The sequence below is a fragment of the Myotis myotis genome, unplaced genomic scaffold (genome assembly GCF_014108235.1).
Source record: "Myotis myotis isolate mMyoMyo1 unplaced genomic scaffold, mMyoMyo1.p scaffold_m19_p_11, whole genome shotgun sequence".
Lineage (NCBI taxonomy): Eukaryota > Metazoa > Chordata > Mammalia > Chiroptera > Vespertilionidae > Myotis > Myotis myotis.
The window spans coordinates 39,737,188-39,762,487 of NW_023416315.1; the positions used below are offsets into that span (position 1 = coordinate 39,737,188).

The 25,300-nt window shown below is 38.7% G+C and overlaps 1 protein-coding gene and 1 non-coding gene across 3 annotated transcripts in view; one reads left to right on the plus strand and one right to left on the minus strand.

Annotated features, from left to right (window-relative positions):
- CDK14 (cyclin dependent kinase 14) overlaps nt 1–25,300 on the minus strand; it is a 531,041-nt gene that overhangs the window by 175,057 nt on the left and 330,684 nt on the right. For both annotated transcript variants that reach the window (XM_036328251.1, XM_036328252.1), the window contains one exon: nt 17,951–18,044. In XM_036328251.1, coding sequence (XP_036184144.1) covers nt 17,951–18,044 — 94 coding nt within the window. The remainder of the gene's footprint in view (nt 1–17,950; nt 18,045–25,300) is intronic.
- LOC118666744 lies at nt 269–375 on the plus strand. Its single transcript, XR_004971071.1, has one exon. It is a non-coding gene; the product is annotated as a U6 spliceosomal RNA (small nuclear RNA).

The following is a 25,300-nucleotide window of genomic DNA, read 5'->3' on the forward strand; positions in this document are numbered from 1 at the left end:
TCACTTGCACTGGATTTAAACACAGTGTAATGCCAAGAGAAAGTGCTTTGAAGACAATAATTGGGTTTAAGCTGTGCTGGCTCCAGTTACAGGCAAGATTTGTGTATTATTTTAATGGAGGCAGTATGGAGCATTCAGGTCTACCAATGCTGTTCTTCAAACCCTGCTAGGAGGTGAATTCATAAATTACTGAAACATACCCTAATCTCCCCCCCTCCCCCGGGTTCAGTGGAATTAATACTAATATTCTAATTAAAGTACAGAGTGGGTGCTCGCTTCAGCAGCACACATACTAAAAATGGAATGATACAGAGAAGATTAGCATGGCCCCTGTGCCAGGATGACATGCAAATTTGTGAAGTGTTCCATATTTTCTTATGTAATACCTTAATCAATAAAGAAAATAAAAAGAAATCACACCTTGAAAAAAAATAGAAAGTATAAGAATATATTCTGCTGGTCAAATACATGTAAGTTATCAGGTCCCCAAAGACATGAAAAGTCTATAAAGTAATAGACTTTTCTATTTCTTTTAAAGTAATGTGTGAACTAGCTTTACTTGAAGACATTCTGCAGGAGATATTCTAGTGTCCTAAACTGGAAAGCCTGGATGACATCCAGGATGGACATCCCTTTCCCTGGTTTGCTCGCAAAGGTCTACACCATTATAATTTAAAAATAAGAAATAGAGCTCATTCAGTTAACAATGTAGTTAATGATTAGAATTTATATTCATAAGGTTTAACTACATTGAAGCTTATGAATGCTGAAGAAGCTCACTTTCTACCATCAAAGTATCACTGGAAAGTGCTATTAACATAAAGGCAAAGGAGATGTGTTGCCCATTTTACCTGTGTGCTGTTAATTCCATGATATTGAATCTTTTACAGGACTGCAGACTAGCATTTTATTTATATTAATTTCAAATCAATGACTCACAAATCCATTGACTATAAAAGTTTAGCAGTAATACATCTTCATAAAGCTTGGTTTGGGGGAAAGGGAAAGAAAAACATGATGTTCTCCCATGTGTGAAGGATAACATTTGGAGCACTTGAGACTTGCTTTACAGAGCAACACTTGATCGGTTTTTCTTAATATTCCATGTGTGTTTTGAAAGTGCTACTTTTTCTCCAAATTCCATAAAAATCTCCTTTAAAATGATAAAATTAAAATAAAGTACAGAGTGGAAGGGTAAAAAGAAAGTCTCTTTTTATATTCACATTTTTTAAAGAGAAAAAAGGAGGAAAAAAAAGAGTGACTACTGAAGGTACCTTCATGTTATGTTTTCATTATTAGTTTTATTTCTACAGCAGGTTATGCTGAGACACATGGTGAATAAAATCTCATTTGCTTTCTTCTTTATTTTCTGAGTGAATTTTTTATCTTCTCATCTGAAATGACAGGCTGGTATTATCAAAGCTGTGTATCCTGAGATTCGGTAGCAGACCTGAATTTTCTTTTTTCATTATTTTTGGTAGAACACACAGACTGTAGGGGTAAGCTATCAGCACCCATATATCTCCAAATTCTTACTAGGTTCCCTTAAGGGGCAAAGAAGATAATTAACCTGTCATCCTAGACAGTGTACCGTTCCTTCTCAATGTTTAAAATTTTTATCATAAAGAGATGAACCAGAACAAAGAAAAGGAAGCTTTTCTAACCAAAGCCACTGAAGAGCATAAAGGCAAATACTGAGTTCTCAGTAATTCTAAGACTAAAAACCAAAACCAGAACAATACACTCAAAACATAGTACTTTTGCCTGCTGACTTGTACTTGCTTTCTTCATTTAGTTACATATTTCTGAAAACTGATCTCCCATTTGACAGCCTTGCTCCTATAAACGTTATTCTAATGAAGACCAAAGAAATATAAATAAAATATTTGAGATTGATTTTCTTTAATCCTCACCTGAGGATATTTTTTCCATTGCTTTTTTGAGAGAGTGGAAGGAAGAGGGGAGGGGGAGGGGGAGAGAAAGAGGAAGGGGGGGGGAGAGGGAGAGGGAGAGGGAGAAACATCTATGTGAGAGAGACACATTGATTGGTTGCCTCCCACAAGAACCCTGAGCCCCAACTGGGCCAGAGACCAAACCTGCAACTCAGTTAGGTGCCCTTGACTAGGAATGGAACCCATGACCCTTTGGTGAGCAGGCCGATGCTCTAATCACTCAGCAGCACTGGCTGGGCTTGCATTGATTTTTACATGTGCCATTCTCTTAGTTTATATGTTCATCTTAGTTAATATGTTGAGTTTCCTGAAGCACAAGGAAGCATTCTGAATCAGTCCCTTCACAAGCTCCTCTTCTGGCCTTGTCTCTCAATGTGAAGACCTCATTTAAAATGTCTCCTTCGTTAAGGGTTGGAGAAAGACCCTCTGAAAATGAAATCTGATCTTTGTCTTCTTCTCCTTCCTAAAACATGTCCTGAATATTATCACACAGCAGCCTGGCATATGTGGGAGGAAAAAAGTCACAGTGCTCATCTCTGTCACTGGAGACCACCTTGATGAACTGCTTACACCAATGCCAATCTCAGCATCTTCTGTACCTGCAGGAGAGGCCACGTCCTTCTCATACTGTCTTGGATTCTATCCCAGTGCTATAAACAGAAGGCTTGGCCTCTCAGGCGTGGCTGACATCAGTGGAAATAACCTGGAATAAGTGGGCACATCAGCGAAAATAAAGCACAGCTGTTTGGAGGGCGGGATCACATGAGATGACAAAGGAAAATACTGAGCAGTGACATGGAAGTAGCCAATAGTAGGCATATTTGCCGTTCTTTTTACGTTAACATAGATAGGGCTTTGAACACTGAATTAAAAGTATAGACGAGATTCCTGGCATTTGTCAAGCTCAGTTCTTGGGCTTCAGGGTTACCCATGGAGGGTGAGTCAAGGTTGGAGGAATTGAGAGTTATGCTGTGTATCATTCAGCTCTCTAACTTTCTGAGCAAGCTGTTGGTTTAAAAAGAGGAAAAAAAATAAGAAAGAAAAAAACAACAACTTGCGTCATGTAGCATTTTCATGAATAAAATCATTACTTAAAATAACAGAAGACAACGAAACATATATACCAGAGAAAAAAATGCTATGCCCTGGCTGGGAGCTCAGCTGGTTAGAGTGACAGCTGTATACCAAAAGATTGTGGATTTGATCCCTGGTGGGGCATGTACAGGAGTAACCAATCAATAATTCTATCTCACATCAATGTCTCTATCTCCCCCCCTCTCTCTTTCTCTCTCTCTGTCTCTTTTCCCCACTGTCTCTTTCTCCCCCTTCATCTCTCTCTCTAACAATCAATTAAAAAACACACACACATATCCTTGGGTGATGATTAAAAAAAGCTAAGTGGTAGCTGAGACAGAATAGTTTTCTAGTAAATAATAATTCAATATTCATAAGTCAGAAAATACCTGTTGTAACATACAGACCATTCTTTATCTTAACACTCAAAAGTTAAAGGTTCACTGGTCTAGTAAAGTCACTGAGTTTAGCCCTAGCTGGTTTGGCTCAGTGGATAGAGCGTCGGCCTGCGGACTGAAGAGTCCCAGGTTCAATTCCAGTCAAGGGCACATGCCTGAGTTGCAGGCTCGATCCCCAGTAAGGGGGCTTGCAGAAGGCAGCCAATCAATGATTCTCTTTCATCATTGATGTTTCTATCTCTCCCTCTCCCTTACTCTCTGAAATCGATAAAAATATATTAAAAAAATAAAGTCACTAAGTTTATATGATGGACAGTATAGTATAGCGCCTCTTACCTTTTTTGAAATAATGTTGGTACAGGTCTGTTCAAATAAACGAGTGCTCCCATTTTAACCAATTCATGCCACATTAAATATGCAGGAAGAAGAAGGATCATCAGCAATGCCCCCAACCCTGTTCCCTACTCCCAAAGGAATGATTATAGGTTTTTGATGCCTCAACTTGATCTTGATACTGTACTGGCAGCACTTGGCTTGAGGATCTTTGCACTGCCCTGCCTAGCACAGCTTTCATTCAGTTGCCAGGCAATAAATATTTTTACTGCCTAAGTGTCTATTTCCTTCCACAAAGTGGCTCGCTGACAGAACTAAGACATAATTCCTGAAAGGGGAAATCTTCCTACTGACACAGAAGAAGAGAATGGCCTTTTTGGACAGCATTCCACTTTGATTCATCTACAGCATCATCCCTCCACCCCCGAATAGACTTTATTTTATAGAGCAGTTTCAGGTTCACAGCAAAACTGAGCAGAAGGTACATAGATTTCCCATATAATAGCATCTTTTCCTGTTACCAAAAAATTGAGCTTAATGTTTGAAAAGATATACCAACACTGTATTACTTTTGTTTAAAAACCTTTTTGCTAGATAGAAGATTATAATTTCACTAAAGTTAATGCCTTTTCCATTTCATATCCAATTAGACATCATGGTATCAGGAAGCTCACAGTTATGAGAAGGAGCCTCTCTATACACTATCTAATTATTTGTCTAAGCATATTTTTCATTATGAGGAAGAAAATTAATAAGGAATTGGCAATTTGATTAAGTTCCCTTATGGTTTAGATTCTGGATTTTCAGAGTGGCACATCCGACCAGTACTAAGTATTACAAAGAAAATTCAATGAAAATTGTGCCAAACTTCATCAAAGTAGACATTCCCTGAAGCCCACTGCTGGGCGTATCTTAGGCACCCACAACTGCTGTATGAACTGAATCACATCCAGAGAGTCAATTACCAGATTAAAATGTGCATGCATCACTACTCTGTGTGAGAGAGAAACAATATTTCATTTTAGCGGAAATAAGATGTGATCTGAGAAATGAGCCCAATATTATTCTCCAAAACACCTTTATTAATACCTTTTAGCTATTTACTTTTCATATGGCAAACATGAAACACTTTTTAATACTAAATTTTAATTAGAGCAAATTGATAGTAATTTGTTCTGAGCTTCAATCAAATGAACCAGGCATGTGAATGTTAAATCAGAGTGACTTACATATTATTGGAATAAGAACTGCAAAAGGAGAAACTAAAGGGAAATGTGATCTCACATCTATTTTTAAACAAACAAATGAAAGAAAATTGTCTTTAATTTTTAAAGTGGTTCTTAATGTCATCCCCACAGAGTTCCCCCCAAAAGATGCATTTTTTAAAAAGAACACAGTGAAGTATAAAAAAAATGCAGTAATTCTGTTGCTAAGAAAGCAAATTGATGCAACCACTGTGGAAAAGTGTGGTGGTTCCTAAAAAACTTAAAAAATGGAACCTCCTTATGACCCAGTGATTCCTCTTCTGGGTATATATCCAAGGAAACCCAAAACACTAATTTGAAAGAATATATGCACCAACTTGTTTACTGCAGTATTATTTACAATAGCTAAGATGTGGAAGCAACACACGTGCCCATCAATAGACAAGTGGATAAAAAAGTTGTGGTACATACATGCAATGAAATATTACTTGGCCATAAAAAAGAATGAAATCTTACCATTTGCAACAGCACAGCTGGACCTAGAGTGCATTATGCCAAGTAAAATAAGTCAGTCAGAGAAAGACAAATACCATATGATATCACTTCTATGTGGAATCTAAAGAACAAAATAAACAAACAAACTAGAAACAGACTTATAGATACTGAGAACAAACTGATGGAGGCCAGAGTGGAGTGGTGTTGGGGAAAAGGGTAAAAAAAGGTGATGGGATTGGGAAGTACTATTTGGTAGTTACAAAACTGGCACGGGGGATAAGGTAAAGCACAGAGCATACAGTTAACAGTACTGTAATAACCATGTAGGATGCCAGGTGAGTACTTGAATTATTGGAGGGAACACTTTATAACCCATTTGAATGTCTATTCTCTATGCTGTACACCTGAAGCTAATACAAAAAAACTGTTGAATAAAAACTATAATAAAAAAATAAAATAAAATAAGTGCAATAATTCTATTATTGCAAATATTTCTGCAGCATCAGGGTGCATGCTAATGGTTAATTCCCACAAAGTACTCCCTTCTCCCCCACCCCTGGTCCCAAATCCTTAACTCCATTAGGGGACTAAAAGCAAAACTAACAGCATTGCAAGGTCAAAGGTGAAGGAAGACAGCAGCGAGGTTTGGGTAGAGAAACCTAGGTCTAAGAGAAGGAAAGAGAATTTTTAATTGGGAAATCAAGAGATTTCACTAGGGGGGTAAGCATTTCTCATATTCAGAAAAGTGGGTTCTATTTAGACACTGGGGAGAGGGGAAGCATAATTCTGGGCAGGTGTAAAGGCACGGAAGTACAGAAGTTCGACAGCACAGGATGTGTCCCGAAACCAGTTCCTGCACCTTCATCGGGGATTGGCCAACATGGAAGGTAAAGTCTGACCTGATCTTTGCTCTTGTCTTGGAAAAGAATGTACTCCTAAGTAGAAAAGTTCACTGGCAATTTGAACATTTAGTTACTCAAAAGTAACAGGAGCCTGAGTTTATATGAGACACAATACCAAGGAAAAAAATAAATGACTGGTACATTTAAAATAGACAGTTCTCAAGAAAATGTGGTATATGCACATATATGTGTGTGTATGAATGTTATTCAGCCATAAAAAGAATAAAATCTGCCACTTACAATGACAAGGATGAACCTTGAGGGCATTATGCTAAGGGAAACAAGTCAGAGAGAGAAAGACAACTACCATATGATCTCACTTATATGTGGAATCTAAACGAAACAAATTACCAAGCTCATAGATACAGAGGACCAACTGGTGGTTGCCATTTATAAAATAAGTAAGTTATGGATGTAAAAAAAAAGAAAAAATAATAAAATTAGTTCTCAATATTTTTCCAGTACAACTGAATTCATAAAAGAGATTTTAGGTAGAATACAAAAATGCCATAGCCTCCACACTCCCTGGAAAACATATGTCTGTCATTTCCCAAAGAAATGAGAGAGAGGACAAATTCAGCTCCAAGGTCAGCTCATCCGTCAACTTGACTTAAGATAAAACTGTTCTCCAGTGGACATGCGCCAGTGACTTGGGTAGATGAGTCTTAATGGTAAATTTTAATCAAACAGCCATAGCTTTCTATGAAGATACATGATAATGAGACATGAGAGATCAATTTAGGATAGAATGTTTTGAGGAGGCTTTTCTTTTTCTTGCAGGGAGTTGGGCAGGAGATGATACAAGGTCAGATTTTAAATGAACTCATGCCTCACAAAAGATTAGCAGCCTGGACAGATTTATCCTTGAGTGTAAAGTCTTCTAAGGTGTAAGAAAAGGTAGGGGACCAGAATGTTAATCAAGTGATCTGAACAGATAGGAATTTATAGTGCTGGGATGTGATGACTACAAATATTCATATGCTATGTACACAATTCTAATAGTAGCCACCTAATATTATTAACACAAACCATGTGAAAGAAACCCTCAAATATACTTGTTACAAAGGCGTGCCCCAAGGGGGTCACACCAAAAGTATCCTGGAAGAAACATAGGGCTCAGTCTGGCTGAATTAACTATTCCTATGTTCTGGAGAGTATGTCTCCACTAGCTAGGTTTTTAGGTTGCCACAGAAGGGCCAGAGAATTTAAAACACGCACAATGTTTCAAGGTATGACGAGTATCTTTAAGAGCGGAGTTTCTTACCCAGGAGGACTCATTGGCCAGACTTGGCTTCTGTATTTGAAGGCATGGAGTCCTGCCCCTGAGCCTGATTCAGGGACCCCAGTGAGGCCTAACAGTGTGTACTCAGAAAATGATTCTCAAGTCATTCTCTTGCACACTCCTGGTTACAAATCAGCAAACACAATCAACCAAACAACTACAAAGGAATATTTTGGTGAAAAGGTCAGTAGATTTAGGATTTAGTCTCAGTTCTGGCAATTACTGAACATGTCTTCTTAGGCAAGTCCATATACTCTCTGAAGATAGTTTCCTCAACTATAAAACAATAGCAATAGTACTGACCCTGTCTTTCCTGGTCATGAGATCAAAGGAAATGGATTAGCTACCTACTGCTGTGGAACAAGCTACTCCAAAACATAGTGGCTTTAAGTAACAGACACTGATCATGGATTATCTCACACATTCTGTTGGTCAGGAATCCAGGGGCGCCTTAGCTGGTGCTGCTGCTAAGGGAGTCTCACAGGGTAGCAACAAAAGTGTAATGATGGCTGTGGAATCACAGGAATGCCCACAGGGGAAGGAGCTGCTTCCAAGCTCAGGCACATGGTTGCTGCCAGGCTTCAGGTCTTCACTGGCTGCAGGCTGGAAACATCAGTACCCTGACATGAGGGTCCCCTCCACAGAGCAACGTACAACATGGTAGCTGGCCTGCCTTGGTGTGAGCCAGTGACACAGTAAAAGAGGGTGTGTGTTCTGGCCTGTGTGCTCAATGGTTAGGGCACTGGACCACACACCAAAGGGTCATAGGTTTGAGTCCTGGCCAAAGGCACATACTAATACATGGGTTATAGGCTCGATCTCTGGCCCCAGTCATGGGGGAGGCAACCAATCGATGTTTCTCTCTCTCTCTCTTTTCCCCTCTCTCCCTCCTTTCCACTCTCTCTAAAAATCAATGGGAAAAATATCCTAGGGTAAGGATTAACAACAAAAAGAGAGAGAGAAAGAGAAAAGGTGCACAAGAAGGGAGTATCAATCTTTGTGTAATTTAGTCTCAGAAATAATAGCCATAGCTTTTGCCATAGCCTACCCATTAGGAGCAAGTCTCTAGGTTCAGCCCACACTCAAGGGTGGGGGGAAGGGATGACATCAGGGCATACACAGCAGGAGGTGGGGACATTGGGAGCCATCTTACCCGCTACCTCCCACAAGAGATCACATATGCGATGTCTTGAGGAATACAAGGCTTATCTGTGGGAGCACACTGCAAGTGACTAAAAATTTTAAGGCAGAATTTGAGTTTAAAAAATCTCCTTTATGGACAACATTCTGAGAATGTGCTAAGAAGTGTCACCACCTCCTCACTTCCCTCAGATGTGTCACACATTGGCAGTATTTCACCATCTTTGGACATAGGCATCTGTGAAGTTGGTAGTCAAAAAAGGCAGAAAAGGAGGCTGAGCAAAATGAGGAACCTTGTGACCCACCCAGGAACACTCTGCGACAATTCACACTTTCACATTATCGTGGGGAACAGCATTGTAAGGGTGATCAGGAGGATGGGAAAAACAACACAAAATTTTAGCAGCTTGAAAAAATTGTTTCCCAGATTGTTTTTCCCTATAAAGCTGTTTATCAGCTCAACTTGGTGATATACTCTAATGAAAATTTACATAATTTCAGTGCTGGAGCTTTAAAACATGGCCCGGGCATTCTTGACATTCTTCTCATCTAGAACTGGAGTGTGTGTCTCCTCCCCTTGACTCTGCGTGTCGTGATGAGCTATCTACAATGGGATACCCCACTATCCTGGTTTTTTCCTAAGACAAATGACCCTACTGAAGTTTGTTACTAACATTTCTATTGGCTTATTAGCACAGAACTTTCTTTATTAGACTATCCATCTAATCTGTCCATAAATAAATCATGACTTTTTTTTCTCTCTAACATCTTCATTGGCACTGGATCTCTCTTCATCATTTTTCTTCTACATGGCCTTTTTTTTTTCCCCTCATAGAACTTTTGACTTGGGAGGTTTCCAACCTTTCTTTCAGCACTGGGATCTGTTTCGCAATCAAAACCTTAAAGAAACCAGAGCCAGGAGTGGAGGGACTGGGACAGCGCTTCCTTCAGGGCACACCCACCTTCACTCCAGCACCCCTGAGACACTGAGCAGGACCCTAAGTCTCCTTTAAAAACCATGGACAGTCTAAACTTCCCCAATTAAACCAGCTAAACAGACCTGAGTTGATCTATAATCTCCCTGGAGGGAGTGATTTCTCCCGCCCTCCTTTCTTTTCCTTCACTTCTTTGCTGCGCGCCCTCACCTTGACTTCTGTGTCACTGTTCTGTCCTATCCTGGTCCAGCTCCCACCCACCCTCTCACTGACAGACTGTGAGCCTCATTCAGGCATAGGCAGGTCTCCAGGCATCCCCCCTTCCCCCTTCTCCTTTTCAAGAAATGGCTTGGTTGGGTGAAATGAGCCCTTGATCCTCACCTTTCTCCTGATTCTGAATGTTTTGTGTACTGGACATTTCCACCTGGGCTCACCCGCTAGCATAAAAGTCCAGTAACTTGCTCTCACTTCTTCCTGTCCTTCCACGGGCACTGCTTTTCAGTACCCCATTACTTTCCATGAGCTCACTAAGCACTTGGTTCCACCAGCTTGAAACTCGAAGTTATTGTTGACTCCTTCCTCTCCAGTATCCTTTATATGGACGTATCAAAACAATTTTGCAACAAGAGTCTTCTGATTTGACTTTCTGGGACCTATTCAAATGTAGCCCAGGTGACAGCACTTTTGAGGCGAGCCAAGACTGTGTCTGTTGGTTTATCATGGCCTGTAGGCACAGTGCCTGGTACAGAATAGATGTGTGATAATCCTGCTGGAAGAATAACTGAATGAGATAAAAATATGTGATGCGTACTGCAGCATAAAAACCACAAGTAAATTACCTAGTAAGATCGCAATGAGTTAGTACATTTGGACACATTTATAAGATATTATAGTGTAATTAAAATATTTTCAAGTATATATTAGTGGCTTGGAAATTGTTCCCTATTTAATGTGAAAAGAAAGAGAAGCTAGATACAAACTCATACATTCATTATTAACCCAATTGTGAAAACATAAAACAGAAAATAACAAAAATAGGTAGTAGCATTGGTTATCCCCAAATGGTGACTGTTATTTATTTTCATACTGCTTTTAAATTTTTCTGTTTTATCAACTTAACACTCTGAATAAGATTTGCCACTGTATAAATAACTACGCCTATTAATAAGGCTTGAGAGAAGCACATACAAATTAAAAGAGGCATTTGTCCCCCTACTTTGTTTTGCTAAAACTGACTTTCAAAAAATTATTAATATTTTCAATATCCTTCACCCCAACATGTATTGCTTAGCTCTCTACTTCTGTCAGTCTTTATACAGTTGAGTTTATCATTATATCATACTATATCAATTTTCCTAAAGCCATTTTAAATTATTACTCTCTTATTAAAAAATTGTACTTCCTCAATTTTTATCTTAAAATAAGATAAAAAGTCCTCAATCTTTCAAAGCCCAGTCTTGAACATCCTTCCATCCATACAGGACAGACTCCCACTCTGGCACTGTGGCCTGATGTCTCCTGTCTCCCTTATTCCATTTCCAATATTCTCTTCAAAACTTTCTGCAATGCCTATCAAATATTTACTTAACAATTTTATCTTTAAACACCACCCACAGAGCTTTATGCATAATCTTGTAATATCATGCGTTTTAAAATTAAAAATGGTTAGAGCTGCAAAACATTATTGAAATCATTAGTTCAACTCTTCCCTTTAGCGATGCAGACACTACAATCCAATTAGAAAAAGTGACTTGTTCAGAGAGAATAAAAAAACAACAACCTAGGATTAGAACCTAATATTTAACTTAGAGCTCAGTATTTTTTAACTAATACATGATCTATTACTACTACTGGGTTCCTCATTTGCTGTTCAATTGCTCAGCAATTATTCATGATTCCATTCTTAAAGACAATGCTTGCCTGCCCACCTTGACTGTTGTGATTTTCTCTGGGGCAGGCATGTGGCACACAATTCCTTCCCATCTCTATTGTACCTTGTGCTGCAGAGTAAGTGCTGAAGGAGGATGGCAAAAATCACTTAAGCAAATCTACTAATGGAAGTGATGATACAAACCTGTGATAGCAGTATTACATCTTCACCATGTGGCTGCTACATCCAATTGGTAATAACCATCTAGTGTCAGTGCCAGCTTTCTCTGACATTCTATATGGCTATCCCAGCCAATCATGAAACCTCAGGGATGTGGATCCAGCTAAGATACTGGATACAGCCCTGGCCAGTATGGCTCAAATAATTTTGTGCTTCAAAGTTAGTAAGCGTAGTCTGTGCACCAGATGGTCACAGGTTTGATTCCAGGCCAGGGCACATACCTAGGTTGCGGGTTCAATCCCAGTTGGGGGAGCTTTTTCTACTGTATCTCTCTCACACTGATGTTTCCTTGCCTTCCTCCCTCCCTCTCTCAAATCAATTTAAAAAACAGCCAGGACCAGGAGACAAGGATTGGAGCTGGGTGTGCAGGCTACATCTCTACGGGTCAGTCAACTCCAAAAGAGAGGCTTGCTTAGGGAGCAATCTCACTCAAAGGCAGTCTGAGTAGGAGCTTTTTAAGTTGCAAGTGGGTCTTCTTACACACACTCACACACATACGCACTTCTAAAGCCTGAATCGCACACAGGGAAGAAAAACATTTTAACAGCCGTAACAATCAAATAATGTGCAAGAGGTTAACCAACCACTGGTGGATGAAATTCCATTGCAAGCCAGAAGACTCAGGAGACAGGCAAGGTGAGACTCTCAGGGTTAACAACATTCAAAGGCAGGGAGAACAAGCACAGGCCCCCAACTGAATGATGCCAGTCCCTCTGACCTGGCTGCTGCACATTGGGCTGTGAGCCACACAGCCCAGAGCATCTGCCACAGGTCACAGGCAGCTATGCAAGCACTTCTGCCATTTGCTCAGCTGTTGTGAAGTGAGAGGGATGCATTTCCCATGGATCCACCAAACAGATTTCTCTTTCAATTCAGAATAATGTGATTAGAATACAATTTTTTTATTAGTTCTGATTTTTGTCACCCTGAATATATATTTACCTGGATGAATACATCTACTGCTTATTTTTGCAATTAATGGAGGTGAATAGACTGTATCACACCACATTAAAAAATGGGTAGTGCTGAAAAAAATAAATGAATCCATTTTCACCTAAGTATTGCTTACAGAAGTAGTTGCCCATTCACCTGGCAATTTCAAAGTATCTGAAACATAGTTTGTCAAAATTCTATTACTTTCCTTCTTTCTTGCATATGAGCATCACAATTTCAAGGAAAATGATTTAATGGTAAAAATCTCAAATTATACCATAGCCAGCTCACCTTACAGATATCAATAGAGTTATTATGCTATAGAAATAAATTCATTGGACTTGTTAAAAATGTGAACTACTCCCTTCCACCAAAGAAGAGAAAAAGGAAATAAAAAGGAAGAGAAAACCATAAAAAATATATAAAGGCTTTCCTGACTGATCTTATTGCTTTTCACATTTGAATAAAGACTGTGTGTGTGGGTTAATGATATTAGTTATCTTGGCAACAAGCTATTAATTTTGCGCTTCAAAGTTACTAACCACCTTTCTATACACAGTTCACAAGAGAATAAACGGACTTAATCCCTGTATTAAAATACAAAACAAAACAAATAATCCCATGTTTCACAACTTTGCAAAATTGACTATCTCCTTGGCAATACTTTACCAGAGCCTGGAGACACAACTGCTGCTTAAAAAACGGTGTCTGGCAGTTTCTGGGAGAAGCTTGTGCAAGTGGATTTAATTACACTTTAATAGCCATTCCTCTTCAGACCAGACATAAAAGGTCACCGAGGAAAAGCATTTTTTCCCAGTGATTCAACCACACTGGGTTAGTAGATTGTCTTCTTCCGATGATTGCACAACTCCTGGGAGAGTCTGCTTGTAGAGCATGACATATAGCTAGCGTTTGCAAATTTAAACAATTCAGTGGGGGACATAAAATATTTAAGATGATAACATTTACTGTCAAAAGAAGTTTTTTTGATCATGTCTAATTCTTTAGAGTAAAATATAACATTTTAATTCTAAAGCATCAATTTTAGATGATATTTATTTCCTAATTACCAACGGACATTTTACTTGTAAAAAGCACTATGCATGTATAATAATTACAGTAAAAGATAGTTATTACCATCAATCATGATGCTGATCTGTATTTAAGGGTCTCTATGCTCTAACAAGAGCAAACAGTAGTTTAGGATATCAATATTGCCATGGGAAATTTATAATGATTTATCTCTTTGATTTATTAAAAGCCTAGTCATAGCTCAAAGGTCTCTGAATACCCATAAAATTAGGAAAGTATTGCCGTAATTAAGAAATACTAGCAAAATCTTCATACAGGAAGCAATCCAACAGGATAGTACCTATTGGAAATTACTTACATTATAAAAAGATACTTATAATGAAAACTTTAAGCTATATCAATGAACTATGATTTCATGAAACTAATTTTTTTTGTTCTATTGCTATAGAATATACCTCATTTCTAGTATAACCATTTCCTTTTCTTTTGAATTCACTCTGAAATAATATATAAGTGAAGATAATTTCTTTGATGTGTCCCTCAGTAGATGAGTGGATAAAACAGCTAAGGTACATTTACATGATAGAATGCTGCTACTCTGCCATAAAAAAGAAGGGAATTTTACCCTCTGCGACAATCTGGATAGACCTGGAGAACATTATGCTAAGTGAAATAAGCCAGTCAGAGAAAGACAAATACCATCTGTTTTTTCTCATATATGGAGTCTAATGAACAAACTGAACTAACAAGCAAAATAGAGGTAGACTAATAGAGAGCAGGCTGACAGTTCTTAGAGGTGGGGGTGAAGCAGGGGATGTGGAGGGATTGAGGAACAATGGGAAAAAAAAGAAAGAAGTCATGGACAGGGACAACAGTGTGGTGATTGTGGGGGGAGAGGGATGGAGGAGGGATAGGGTACAGGGGGGATAAATGGTGATGGGAAAAAATAAAATAATTTTTAAAAATATATATATTTTTATTAATTTCAGAGAGAAGAAAGGAGAGGGAGAGATAGAAACATCAGTGAAAGAGAATCATTGATCATTGTCTCCTGAGGATTGAACCCACAACCCAGGCATGTGCCCTGACTAGGAATCGAACTGTGACCTCCTGGTTCATGGGTCGACACTCAACCACTGTGCCACTCTGGCCAGGCATTTTAAAAAGCTAAATATTTAAAGCAGTTTTTGCATAATAATCTATAACTACAGTTTTGCAAACTGTAGCCCATTAAAATTCTCTCTTCTGCTATTGTTTTTCAATGATACAATATATGAACAAGTTTATTATATTTTTTAGAAAATAACAGAAAAGTTATTTAGAATAATTGAATGAAAGTAAAGAATGGAGTAGAAAAAATGTTTATAAAATTGTACGTTTTTGCTAAGGGCCATAAACTATGAATAAAATAATATAATTTATTCTTGATTGGGAAAACTCAATTTTATATCATTTCTTCCTAATATAATCCATAGGCTCAATACAATCTCAATGAAATCAGCAAGAGATTTTCTTGGGAACAGGGAGAAAAAAGTGTTCCATTAGTTTAGATAAAAGTATGGCTGTATAAGAATATGAAAATTAAATTTTATTGAATTAAGGACTTTTAATTCTAATGATTTTTAAGTAATAGGATAACTGTACAAAGGATGTTCCTGGCAGCACTTCATAATAGTTAATCACTGTAAACAAACTATGCAAATGTATCTCATCCATACAATAAACACTCTCCTGTCATTAACAATGATAAGTTTCTAGATTTATTTTTCAGTGAAAGATGCTGATTATATACTGTTAAGTAAAGAAAGTTACAAAACAGTACACAAGGTATGATTCAATTTGCTTTACCTGTGTAGAAATGGAGGATATACAGCAAAATACTAAATGCGATTTTCTCTGGGTAATAGAACAAAGGGTGATTTTCTTTCAAGTTTTATACTTTTTGATACTGTGGGAGTCTTCCATCATAAAGATGCATTATTATTATAATCATGAAACAATATTTTATTGTTCTGTGTGGGAATTTATGGATAATAAATAATAAGCAGAATTGAAAAGAAGTGGCTACAAAACAAGTATCATATATAGGATTGGGCAAAAGTAGATCTACAGTTGTGAGTATGCGAAACAGAGTTCATTCTGATATTATTATTTATTATAGTACTGTTTTCCATACAAACAACTGTCAGCCTATTTTTGCCTCATTCTGCATCTGCTGTTTAGAAGGGACCCACTTCAGATCAAAAGACACATAGACTGAAAGTAAAGGGATAGAAAAAAATAATTTCATAAAAATGGAAACAGAAAAAAAATATATATAAAAGCTCAGCGAACAGAATGGCGGAACGACCAGAATGACCAGAACAACTGGTGGCTATGAAACACACTGCAGCAGTCAACCAGCCTGATCCGGGCCCCAATCAGCCTCCAACACCCCGATCGGGGGTGGAGTTGGCTGGCCAACTGCCTGCGGCCCCTCCAGTGATGGGCCCCCTTCAGGGCGGATCAACCAGGCCCCACCCATGCACGAATTTGTGCACCGGCCCTCTAGCCTATATAATAAAGAGCTAATATGCTAATTGGGCTGAACAGCAGAACAACTGTCCGGACGACCTTCCAGATGAAGCTGGGGCTGCGAGGGCCGAGCCCCTTGTACAAATTTCGTGTATCTGGCCTCTAGTATCAGATAGAATTGATTTCAAAACAAAGGCTATAGTAAGAGTTAAAGAAGGACACTACATAATGATAAAGCAATCAATCCAACAAGAGACTATAACCCTTTGAAACATTTATACACCCAACACAGAAAGCAAATATATAGAAAGCAAGCACAGAAAGCAAATATATAGAAAGCAAGCACAGAAAGCATATAAAGCAAATACTGATGGACATAAAGTGAAGAGTTGGGCAACAATACAGTCACAGGCGGGGACTTCAACATCCCATTGACATCAATGGGTAGATCTTCCAGACAGAAAATCAACAGGGTATTTACTATGTGTCAGGCAGAGTTCTAAAAGCACTTTCTGCATATTAGGTCAATTATTCCTCAAACTTATGAGGTAGGTGCTACCATTATCCTTCATTTCCCCCAGGGGAAAATGAAGGCTCAGAGAGCTAAGTCCCTTGCCCAAGGTAAGAGAGCAGGTGATTAAACCCAGATCATATGGCTCTAGGACACATTTCATGTTTATTTTTTGTATATTTTAAATTTCTAAACATTTTCAATTTTAGAACAGTTTTATAAAAGTTACAAAAAAGTAGTACAGAGAGTTCCTGTAGACCCCTCGCCAGCTTGCCCTGTGGTTAAAATCTGACATTACGATGGAACATTTGTCATAACTGAGAAATACACATTGGTATTAACTAAACTGCATGCTCTCCTTGGATTTCACTAGTTTTTTCACTAATGATCTTTTCTGTCCCAGTATTCCGTCCGGGATACCACATCACATTAAGTTGTCATGCCTTTGGAGCCTCCTCTGGGCCGTGAGAGCTCCTCAGACTGTCCTTGTTTTTGATGACCTTGACAATTTCGAAGAGTACTAGTCAGGTATTGTGTAGAATGTCCCTCAGTCTGGGTGTGCGTGATCTGTTTTTCATGATTACTGTGGTCATGATTTTGTTGAAAAATCACAGAAGTCGTGTCATTCTCAACACATTGTACCAAGGGTACATGCTACCAAAATGACTTCTCTTTGATGACGACAACCTTCAAGACCTGGCTGAGGTATGTTTCCCTGGTTTCTCCATTTCAAAGTTACTATCCTTTCCTCCCCTCCCTCTTTTTCTATGCTCCAATTTATGGGAAAAAGTTACTGATCAAAGCCCACATTTAAGTGGGCGAAGATGGGAGGGAGTTAAGAAGGGGGGGGGATATCTATATAAATTATTCACAATTTCTCATCAGAGCTCTCATTTTTACCCCCTATTCTATATTACCTCTGATGGCCTGTCCTTTCTTACTATTTTGACATAGTATTAAGGTGCAGTAGTGTAAAAACATAATTATTAACTAATTTCTTACTTTTTCAAAAGTCAAAAAATATGTTAGAATTAAATGTGACAACCAATAAATTTGTTTAAAATTATTTTCCACTACCACTAAGGGGTGAATTAAAAACCAATTTTTCTCAAAAGCATTCCATGAAGAACTTACCAGAAATATGCGTTCAAGTTGATCCTGAATGTCTTTCATTCCTGGAAAAGCAGCGACTCCTTGGATCATTTCAACAAAGATGCAACCAACTCCCCTAAAGAAAGTAGAAACAATTATTACAAAAACTTTGATATATTCTGCTTAGAAAAATAAATCTGGAGCTAGAATACCTACTCCTACAGAGGAAAAAATGAATAAATAACATCCTCAATAAGTACCAAGGACTGTGACACACACACACCTGGATCCCATAACTTTCCTTCCCTGCTCTGTCTACTGCCCTGAAAGGAATTTAAATAGATGCAACTATACTGGGCTCAGAAAAAGGTGGAAACCAATATAATCAAAAACTTGGTGGCTCCACCTTACTTACAGGATGCAGTCCAGAAATCCTTCCCCTGATATAGAAGCCACCACAGCCTTGTTCTAATATTCTTTTCCAACCCTATTTCACAAATTCATAATGTAGTTTTCTCTCTAGCTATCCAGGGCTCAAACACCTTTGCATCAAAATTATCTGGGAAACTTTAAAATACTGCAAATGATTTAAACACAAACCCCAAGGATTCTGTTTCAATCAGTCATTGACTCAGGCTGCTCAAGCAATTTAAGGCAACTACACTGAGGCTCTCTAAGCCAGACTGATAGGTCCATGAGTTAAGCAAAACTCTGTACAACTTGGCTCAAACTGCTGCTCTACCTAGGACTTCCCCCTTCTTCAGCTATTTGCTCTTGAGATGTGAATCCAACCCAGCTTCTATGCTGTGATGTAAATGCCTACTCTTCCACGAAGTCTTCCACTAACATTACAGCAAACAGAACAGCTTTCTTTATGAGTTTATTTTTGGAGCTCTAACTCAATATATACTGAACATCTACGATGGTCCACTTCCTCTCCTAGCTAGCCTGCCATGCTCACACTTCTAGCAAGGCAGTCCAGCAGGATATCAGGAGACCTTGCCCCCCAGACAACAGCTTGCACCTAAGCAGCAGGAACAACCAATCAATAGTATAGGCAGGGAGCCAATCAAATACTGCTGCTGGGACTTTGGAGACCAACTCACTTGGGAGCAGAACAGAAAGAAACTACCATACGTAGATGAGTTAAGCCCCATCAGTGGCAGAGAACTAGCAAGAATAGGCACCTTCCTAGAGGTGACTTCCCCTGAATTGACCTGGTTCCTGCCTTCCTAAGGCCTGGATGTTCAGGCAATGAATGTTTGTGCTAAATCTCTTTACCTTCTAGCAATTCTCCAGAATATTTTTTTAATGGCTCTACATTGAATGAATTTGTTTCCTGACAGTGTCCTAATAAAATCATGAGCATATTAGGGTACTTCTTTAATTGCTGCACTCCTATTCCATTTAGGGTGAGCAAACCCTTGTGTCAGATCCTCTAGAGCAGCGGTTCTCAACCTGTGGGTCGCCAAACTGTGGGTCGCAACCCCTTTGGGGGTTGAACGACCCTTTCACAGGGGTCACCTAAGACCATCAGAAAACATATATATAATTACATATTGTTTTTGTGATTAATCACTATGCTTTAATTATGTTCAATTTGTAACAATGAAAATACATCCTGTATATCAGATATTTACATTACGATTCATAACAGTAGCAAAATTACAGTTATGAAGTAGCAACGAAAATAATTTTATGGTTGGGGGTCACCACAACACGAGGAACTGTATTAAAGGGTCGCGGCATTAGGAAGGTTGAGAACCACTGCTCTAGAGGTTAAAGACTTCTCTATAGCTGCTCCAGTTGCTATCACAAGTGTATACAAGCAGTGTTTTGAATTAAAGAAGTAATTTACAGAAATCTCTTCTCTATTATACCACATACTTTCTATCTAAATTAAACACCAACAATATGCAAAGTCAAAATGATAAAAACAAATGCTACTTTATATAAAAAAATAATGCAAGAAGTAAAGGGTTAATTTCAGAAATCAATGCTCTAAGCCAGGGGTGGGCAAACTTTTTGACTCGAGGGCCACAATGGGTTCTTAAACTGGACCGGAGGGCCGGAACAAAAGCATGGATGGAGTGTTTGTGTGAACTAATATAAATTCAAAGTAAACATCATTACATAAAAGGGTACGGTCTTTTTTTTTTTTTTTTTTTTAGTTTTATTCATTTCAAACTGGCCGGATCCGGCCCGCTGGCCGTAGTTTGCCCACGGCTGCTCTAGGCAGATGGGTTTTAACCTTTTTCATTTAAGATTTGAGAGACAAAATAGAAATCAAAATCATTTTATTAACACATTAAAATGCAATTTTATTTGTATAAATATTGGGTTTTAGATGTCCAGTTAGGTGTAGGATTTCAACTTGGTCACTTCAAAAATTTTTAATTGATGAATTCATTTCTAAGACTACTAACCTACATTTTTATTGCCTTTGTATTTGAGATAACAAAAACTATCTTGGATCTTAAATAGCTACCTACACCTTCCTTTTTTAAATATTCAGAACCTACCCGCTATTCTCCACCTTTTGGCCTTGGTCTTTCCCACCATAAGCTCCAACTCTGAGTAGGAAGACCCTCAGTAGAAGGCAAGCCTCTCCTGCTGTCTATCCTGCTAAGCTGGCTGGTGATGTAACCATTACACTGTCAGGACTCCTTCCAGAAATTATTTTACCACTACTTGGGCTTAGTCTATATCATCTCCATAATATGATATTTAGAACAATTAAAAGACAAATCTATGCTGTAATTCCACTTGGTTGGAAGGTAATGATATAACACACCTGTAGGCTCTTATCTGCTCAGCTAGTGAAGGGGCTGAAATTCTCATTTCTAATGGACATTTCTGAGGACATCATTTTTCAAAGCTGCCTTAGGGTACACTAATAAAGCTGAGAGAGTGATACTTAAATGATATATAAAAGAAAGAGATAGGAAGCTCAAGAAAATTAGAAAGTAGAAATATAAAACATATCAACATATTAACATAGCAGACTACTTTATTACAGGAGCTACCTAACTGCCTTCAATTTAATATGAAGGGACTATTACCTGCTTTCCATTTATTCCTTCCTACAGTGAATTAGCCCTGCGATCCCTCTCTTGATGGATTAAGGTGACTGCCTTTAGTAGTTTACTAGAAAGAATGCATCCATGCTTGTTCTATACTTATGATATATAAACTTATTTCAGCAGGTCTCTTTTAATTTGTCACTTCTTTTGACAATTTGAGTAATTACATAATTATCAGCCTCTTAGTCTATATTTTTCAAGAATAAGAACTGGTCACAAAGCTTACTGGTCACACGGGATTCAGTGTGTTTAAATTCTTATTTTAGGGTCAATTACCTGGTAAGGTAATATATAAGCATCCATGCATGCTTACATCTTTCAAGTCTCAAAACTCCTGAATTTAATTTATGCCACAGATGTATAAATAGTTTATCACAATTAAGCTGAATTGATCATTGTAATTATGAGCAAAGACGGACTATTTTTTAGGCCTGAAGATCATACAGTTTTGGAGTTCTTATTTTGACAAAGAATATAAAATTATGAGTAAAAAGTTGGGTACAAAAGTGAATTTAGAAGCCCTGGTCGGGTAGTTCAGTTGGTTAGAGCATTGTTCCAACATGCCAAGGTTGTAGGTTCGATCCCCACTCAGGGTACATACAAGAAGCAACCAATGAATGGTAAGTAAATAAGTGAAAAAATAAATTGATCTCTCTCTCTCTCGTCTCTCTCTCCCCCCTCTCTAAAATCAATAAATAAAAATTTTTAAAAAGAAAGTGAATTTAGAATGAGAAAACAAATCAAAAGAAGTCATAACAATTTTAATCTACAAAGGAATCAGATTTTTAAATATCTTGAGCTTTTTTTCTTCTTTAAAACCAAGAGTGAAGACGAAAAAGAGTGAAGGCCCCACATGCTCTCTAATTTCTGTCACAGCTTTTATCCACAGGACTTCCTCTTCTCCAGCCACGCTGCTCTGCTGCCCCTCCTAAAACACCCAACACTCCTTCCCATGTCAGCATCTGTGCTTGAGTTGTTCCCTCTGCCCAGAGCGCATTTCCCCTCATTCTGTGAATGGATAATTGCTCCTTGTTATTCAGGGATCAGCTCAAATGGCTCCATCGATAAATGACCTTCTTAACCACCATATGTAAGGCAGGTTCCTCTTGCTGCCCAGACCCCATGTCTCACCTTCCTTTCCCTAGTTTGTTTTCTTCACACCACTTAAAGGATGTTAGCTTCTCTTTGCTTTTTGGAAGTGTGTCTCCTCTAGATGAAAGACCCAAAAGACAAGGAACAAGGTTGTGGTCATCAGCTTGTCTTCAAGGCTCAGGGAAGTGTCAGGCATATAGTTAGGGCTCAAAAATATTTGTTGAATGAATGAATCAAAAGCAGTGCAACACTCCCTCCACTGTCACTTTCTCAACTACCAAGTGAGAGCTGAACTTAGAAACTCTTCTCCAAGGAGTCTTATATGGAAGATGGGATGGGGGTAGCTAGTCACCTTACAAATGGAGAAAGCTGGTGAACAGTACTTTGACCATGTGAACAAGGCTAATATCATCAGTGATAGGTCATGTGGATAGCACGTGCCTTTGATAGAATGTGATGATGAGGTCACTTCAACTCTGCAGTCTTCCTCCCCCAAACATTAGTCGACTACAAATTAAGGGAAATTCTACAAAATGCCCGAATAGTACTCCTCAAAACTATCAAGGTCATGAAAAGCAAGGACAATCTGAGACACTACCGTAACCATAGGAGGCTAAGGACACAGGACTACTTCATATAATGTGGCATGCTGAATGGGATCTTAACACAGAATAAGGAAATTAGGAAAAAAAACAGTAAAATAAAAATGAAGTTGTTAATAGCAATGTACTATTGTGGGTTCCTTAGGTGGGACAAATGTACCACAGGTAAGATATTAAAAATAGAGGAAACCAGGTAAGAAGTATATAGAAACTCTCTATGGTCTGCAAGTTTTCTATAAGTCTATTCTAAAATCAAAAGTTTATTTTTTACAAAAGGCAAAATGAAGGACAGCATCTCCTTGGGACAGTATATAGAATGAGTCATTTAAGTAGAAGAGCCACAGCATTTTGAGTTTTCCCCATACGAGAAAAAAAGAACCCCTGTGCATTTTGATGAAGTTTTTCTTAAAAGCAACATGAGCCATCTAGACCTGCAGGCTAGAATGTAAAATATCAGTTAAAGTTAACCTTAAATTACTTGGGCAGCAAACTACTTAAAGAATTAGTTTGATATAAAGGTATTTGAAAATAGACATATACAATCTTTGGCAAAGGAATTCAAGATGAAAAAATTAATCTAAACGATTAAATTTCAGGCAATGGGGGGAGTGTGGAATGGAGAGAAAGAAGGGAATTCCCAGGGAAGGGGCAAGAACTTTTCTCCTTCAGAGCAGGGTACAGAGAGTTCAATGTCACTTCTCTGGGAAGGCTTCCTGATCTCTCAGACTGGATGGATTAGGTCATGCCCTAATTCCATGCTTCTCATGGTACTTCCTAAAACTGTAATTTATTAATTTGTAAACGTATTAGCCACTATCATCTTTCTCAGAACACTGATTTGGTCTTTTAGTTTTAAAGACAAAGTTCAAATGAGCCAGAGCCAAGGGGTTATAACAATACAGCAGTCCTCCCAGACCTGGATGAAATAGGGTTACTATGGTCACCAGCTAAGATGCATTGTAATCCACCTATACACTAACTACCTGTGTGGTAAAGTCCTGCTGGGATGTTACGGTTCAGGACAACTAAAATAGGGATTACTTAAATCCATCAACTCCCCACTCAAATAATTTCGGCATTTGACACATGCCATTTCAAGTTGAGTGCACTCAATTTTCTCATAAAGACATTGCTATTACAAGATGCTAATTAACCCAAAAAATGATTATCCCACATGAAGCATAAAATAGGACTGAGAGATTATTATTACTACTACTATTATTATTATTTAATCCTCACCCAAGGATTATTTTTTTCCATTCATTTTTAGAGAGAGGGAAAGAGAGAGAGAAACATCAATGTGAGAGAAACACATCTATTGGTTGCCTCCTACACGAGCCCTGACTAGGGCCCGGGCAGGAAAGGAGCCTACAACTGAGGTACATACCCTTGACTGGAATCGAAACCAGGACCTTTAGGTCCGAGGGCTGACGCTCAATTCATTGAGCCAAATTGACTAGAGACAGAGAGATTATTATTTATGTAAACTACATTAATCTTATTTTGGTCATCAAAAAATAAAATATTATTTTCCTTCTTCCCTAATTTTCAGGGCAACAGTTTGGTAAGACTTTGATATTTTTTATTTCTTTATTTTATTTCTTTTCTAAGACTTTAGTGTTTTAAAATATGTTTTAATTAAAATCTCGATAAACAAAACAAAAAAAGAAAACCTCTCCTAGATTTTAGCATCTAATTTCATCCATTTGTTAACAAAGGCTTGAGATTCCTCAGGGCAGAGAGGGACAGTTTCACTCTCAAGTGTTAGCCCTGCACCACAGAGCCTGGATCATGACACAGGATAGCCTGTGCATCTGAGTTTGTACAGAGAGGACACGAGCCAGCCAGCTCCCACTCTCACCACGGGAGAGACCTGCCTGCCCCTTCTCATTCCAACCTGCCTAACTAAAAGTTACAAGGCCTCTACTCAAGTTCAGAGAATCAGAAAGAGGGCTGTAGATGAAGAGAGTGTCAAGCTGCTTCTGATAGGAGGACAGATGAACAGAACAGGACTCTCTGCAGGTTTTGCCTTCCTCTCTTTCAACATTATGCTGACACCAGAAATTCCCTCAAGGCCTGTATGCTCATTGTGAAAAAAGAAAAAGCACCTGAAGTAGCTCTTGTCACTCTTTAATGTGGTTACCCATCACGTGGGGGGTCTGGTTAGAATGAAGGTTCACTGCCCATCACAGGGGAGTCTGGTTAGAATGAATGTTCACTGCCCATCACATGGGGCCTGGTTAGAATGAGGGTTCACTGCCCATCACATGGGGCCTGGTTAGAATGAGGGTTCACTGCCCATCACATGGGGCCTGGTTAGAATGTTCACTGCCCATCACATGGGGCCTGGTTAGAATGTTCACTGCCCATCACATGGGGCCTGGTTAGAATGTTCACTGCCCATCACATGGGGCCTGGTTAGAATGTTCACTGCCCATCACATGGGGCCTGGTTAGAATGAGGGTTCACTGCCCATCACATGGGGCCTGGTTAGAATGTTCACTGCCCATCACATGGGGCCTGGTTAGAATGAGGGTTCACTGCCCATCACATGGGGCCTGGTTAGAATGATGGTTCACTGCCCATCACATGGGGCCTGGTTAGAATGTTCACTG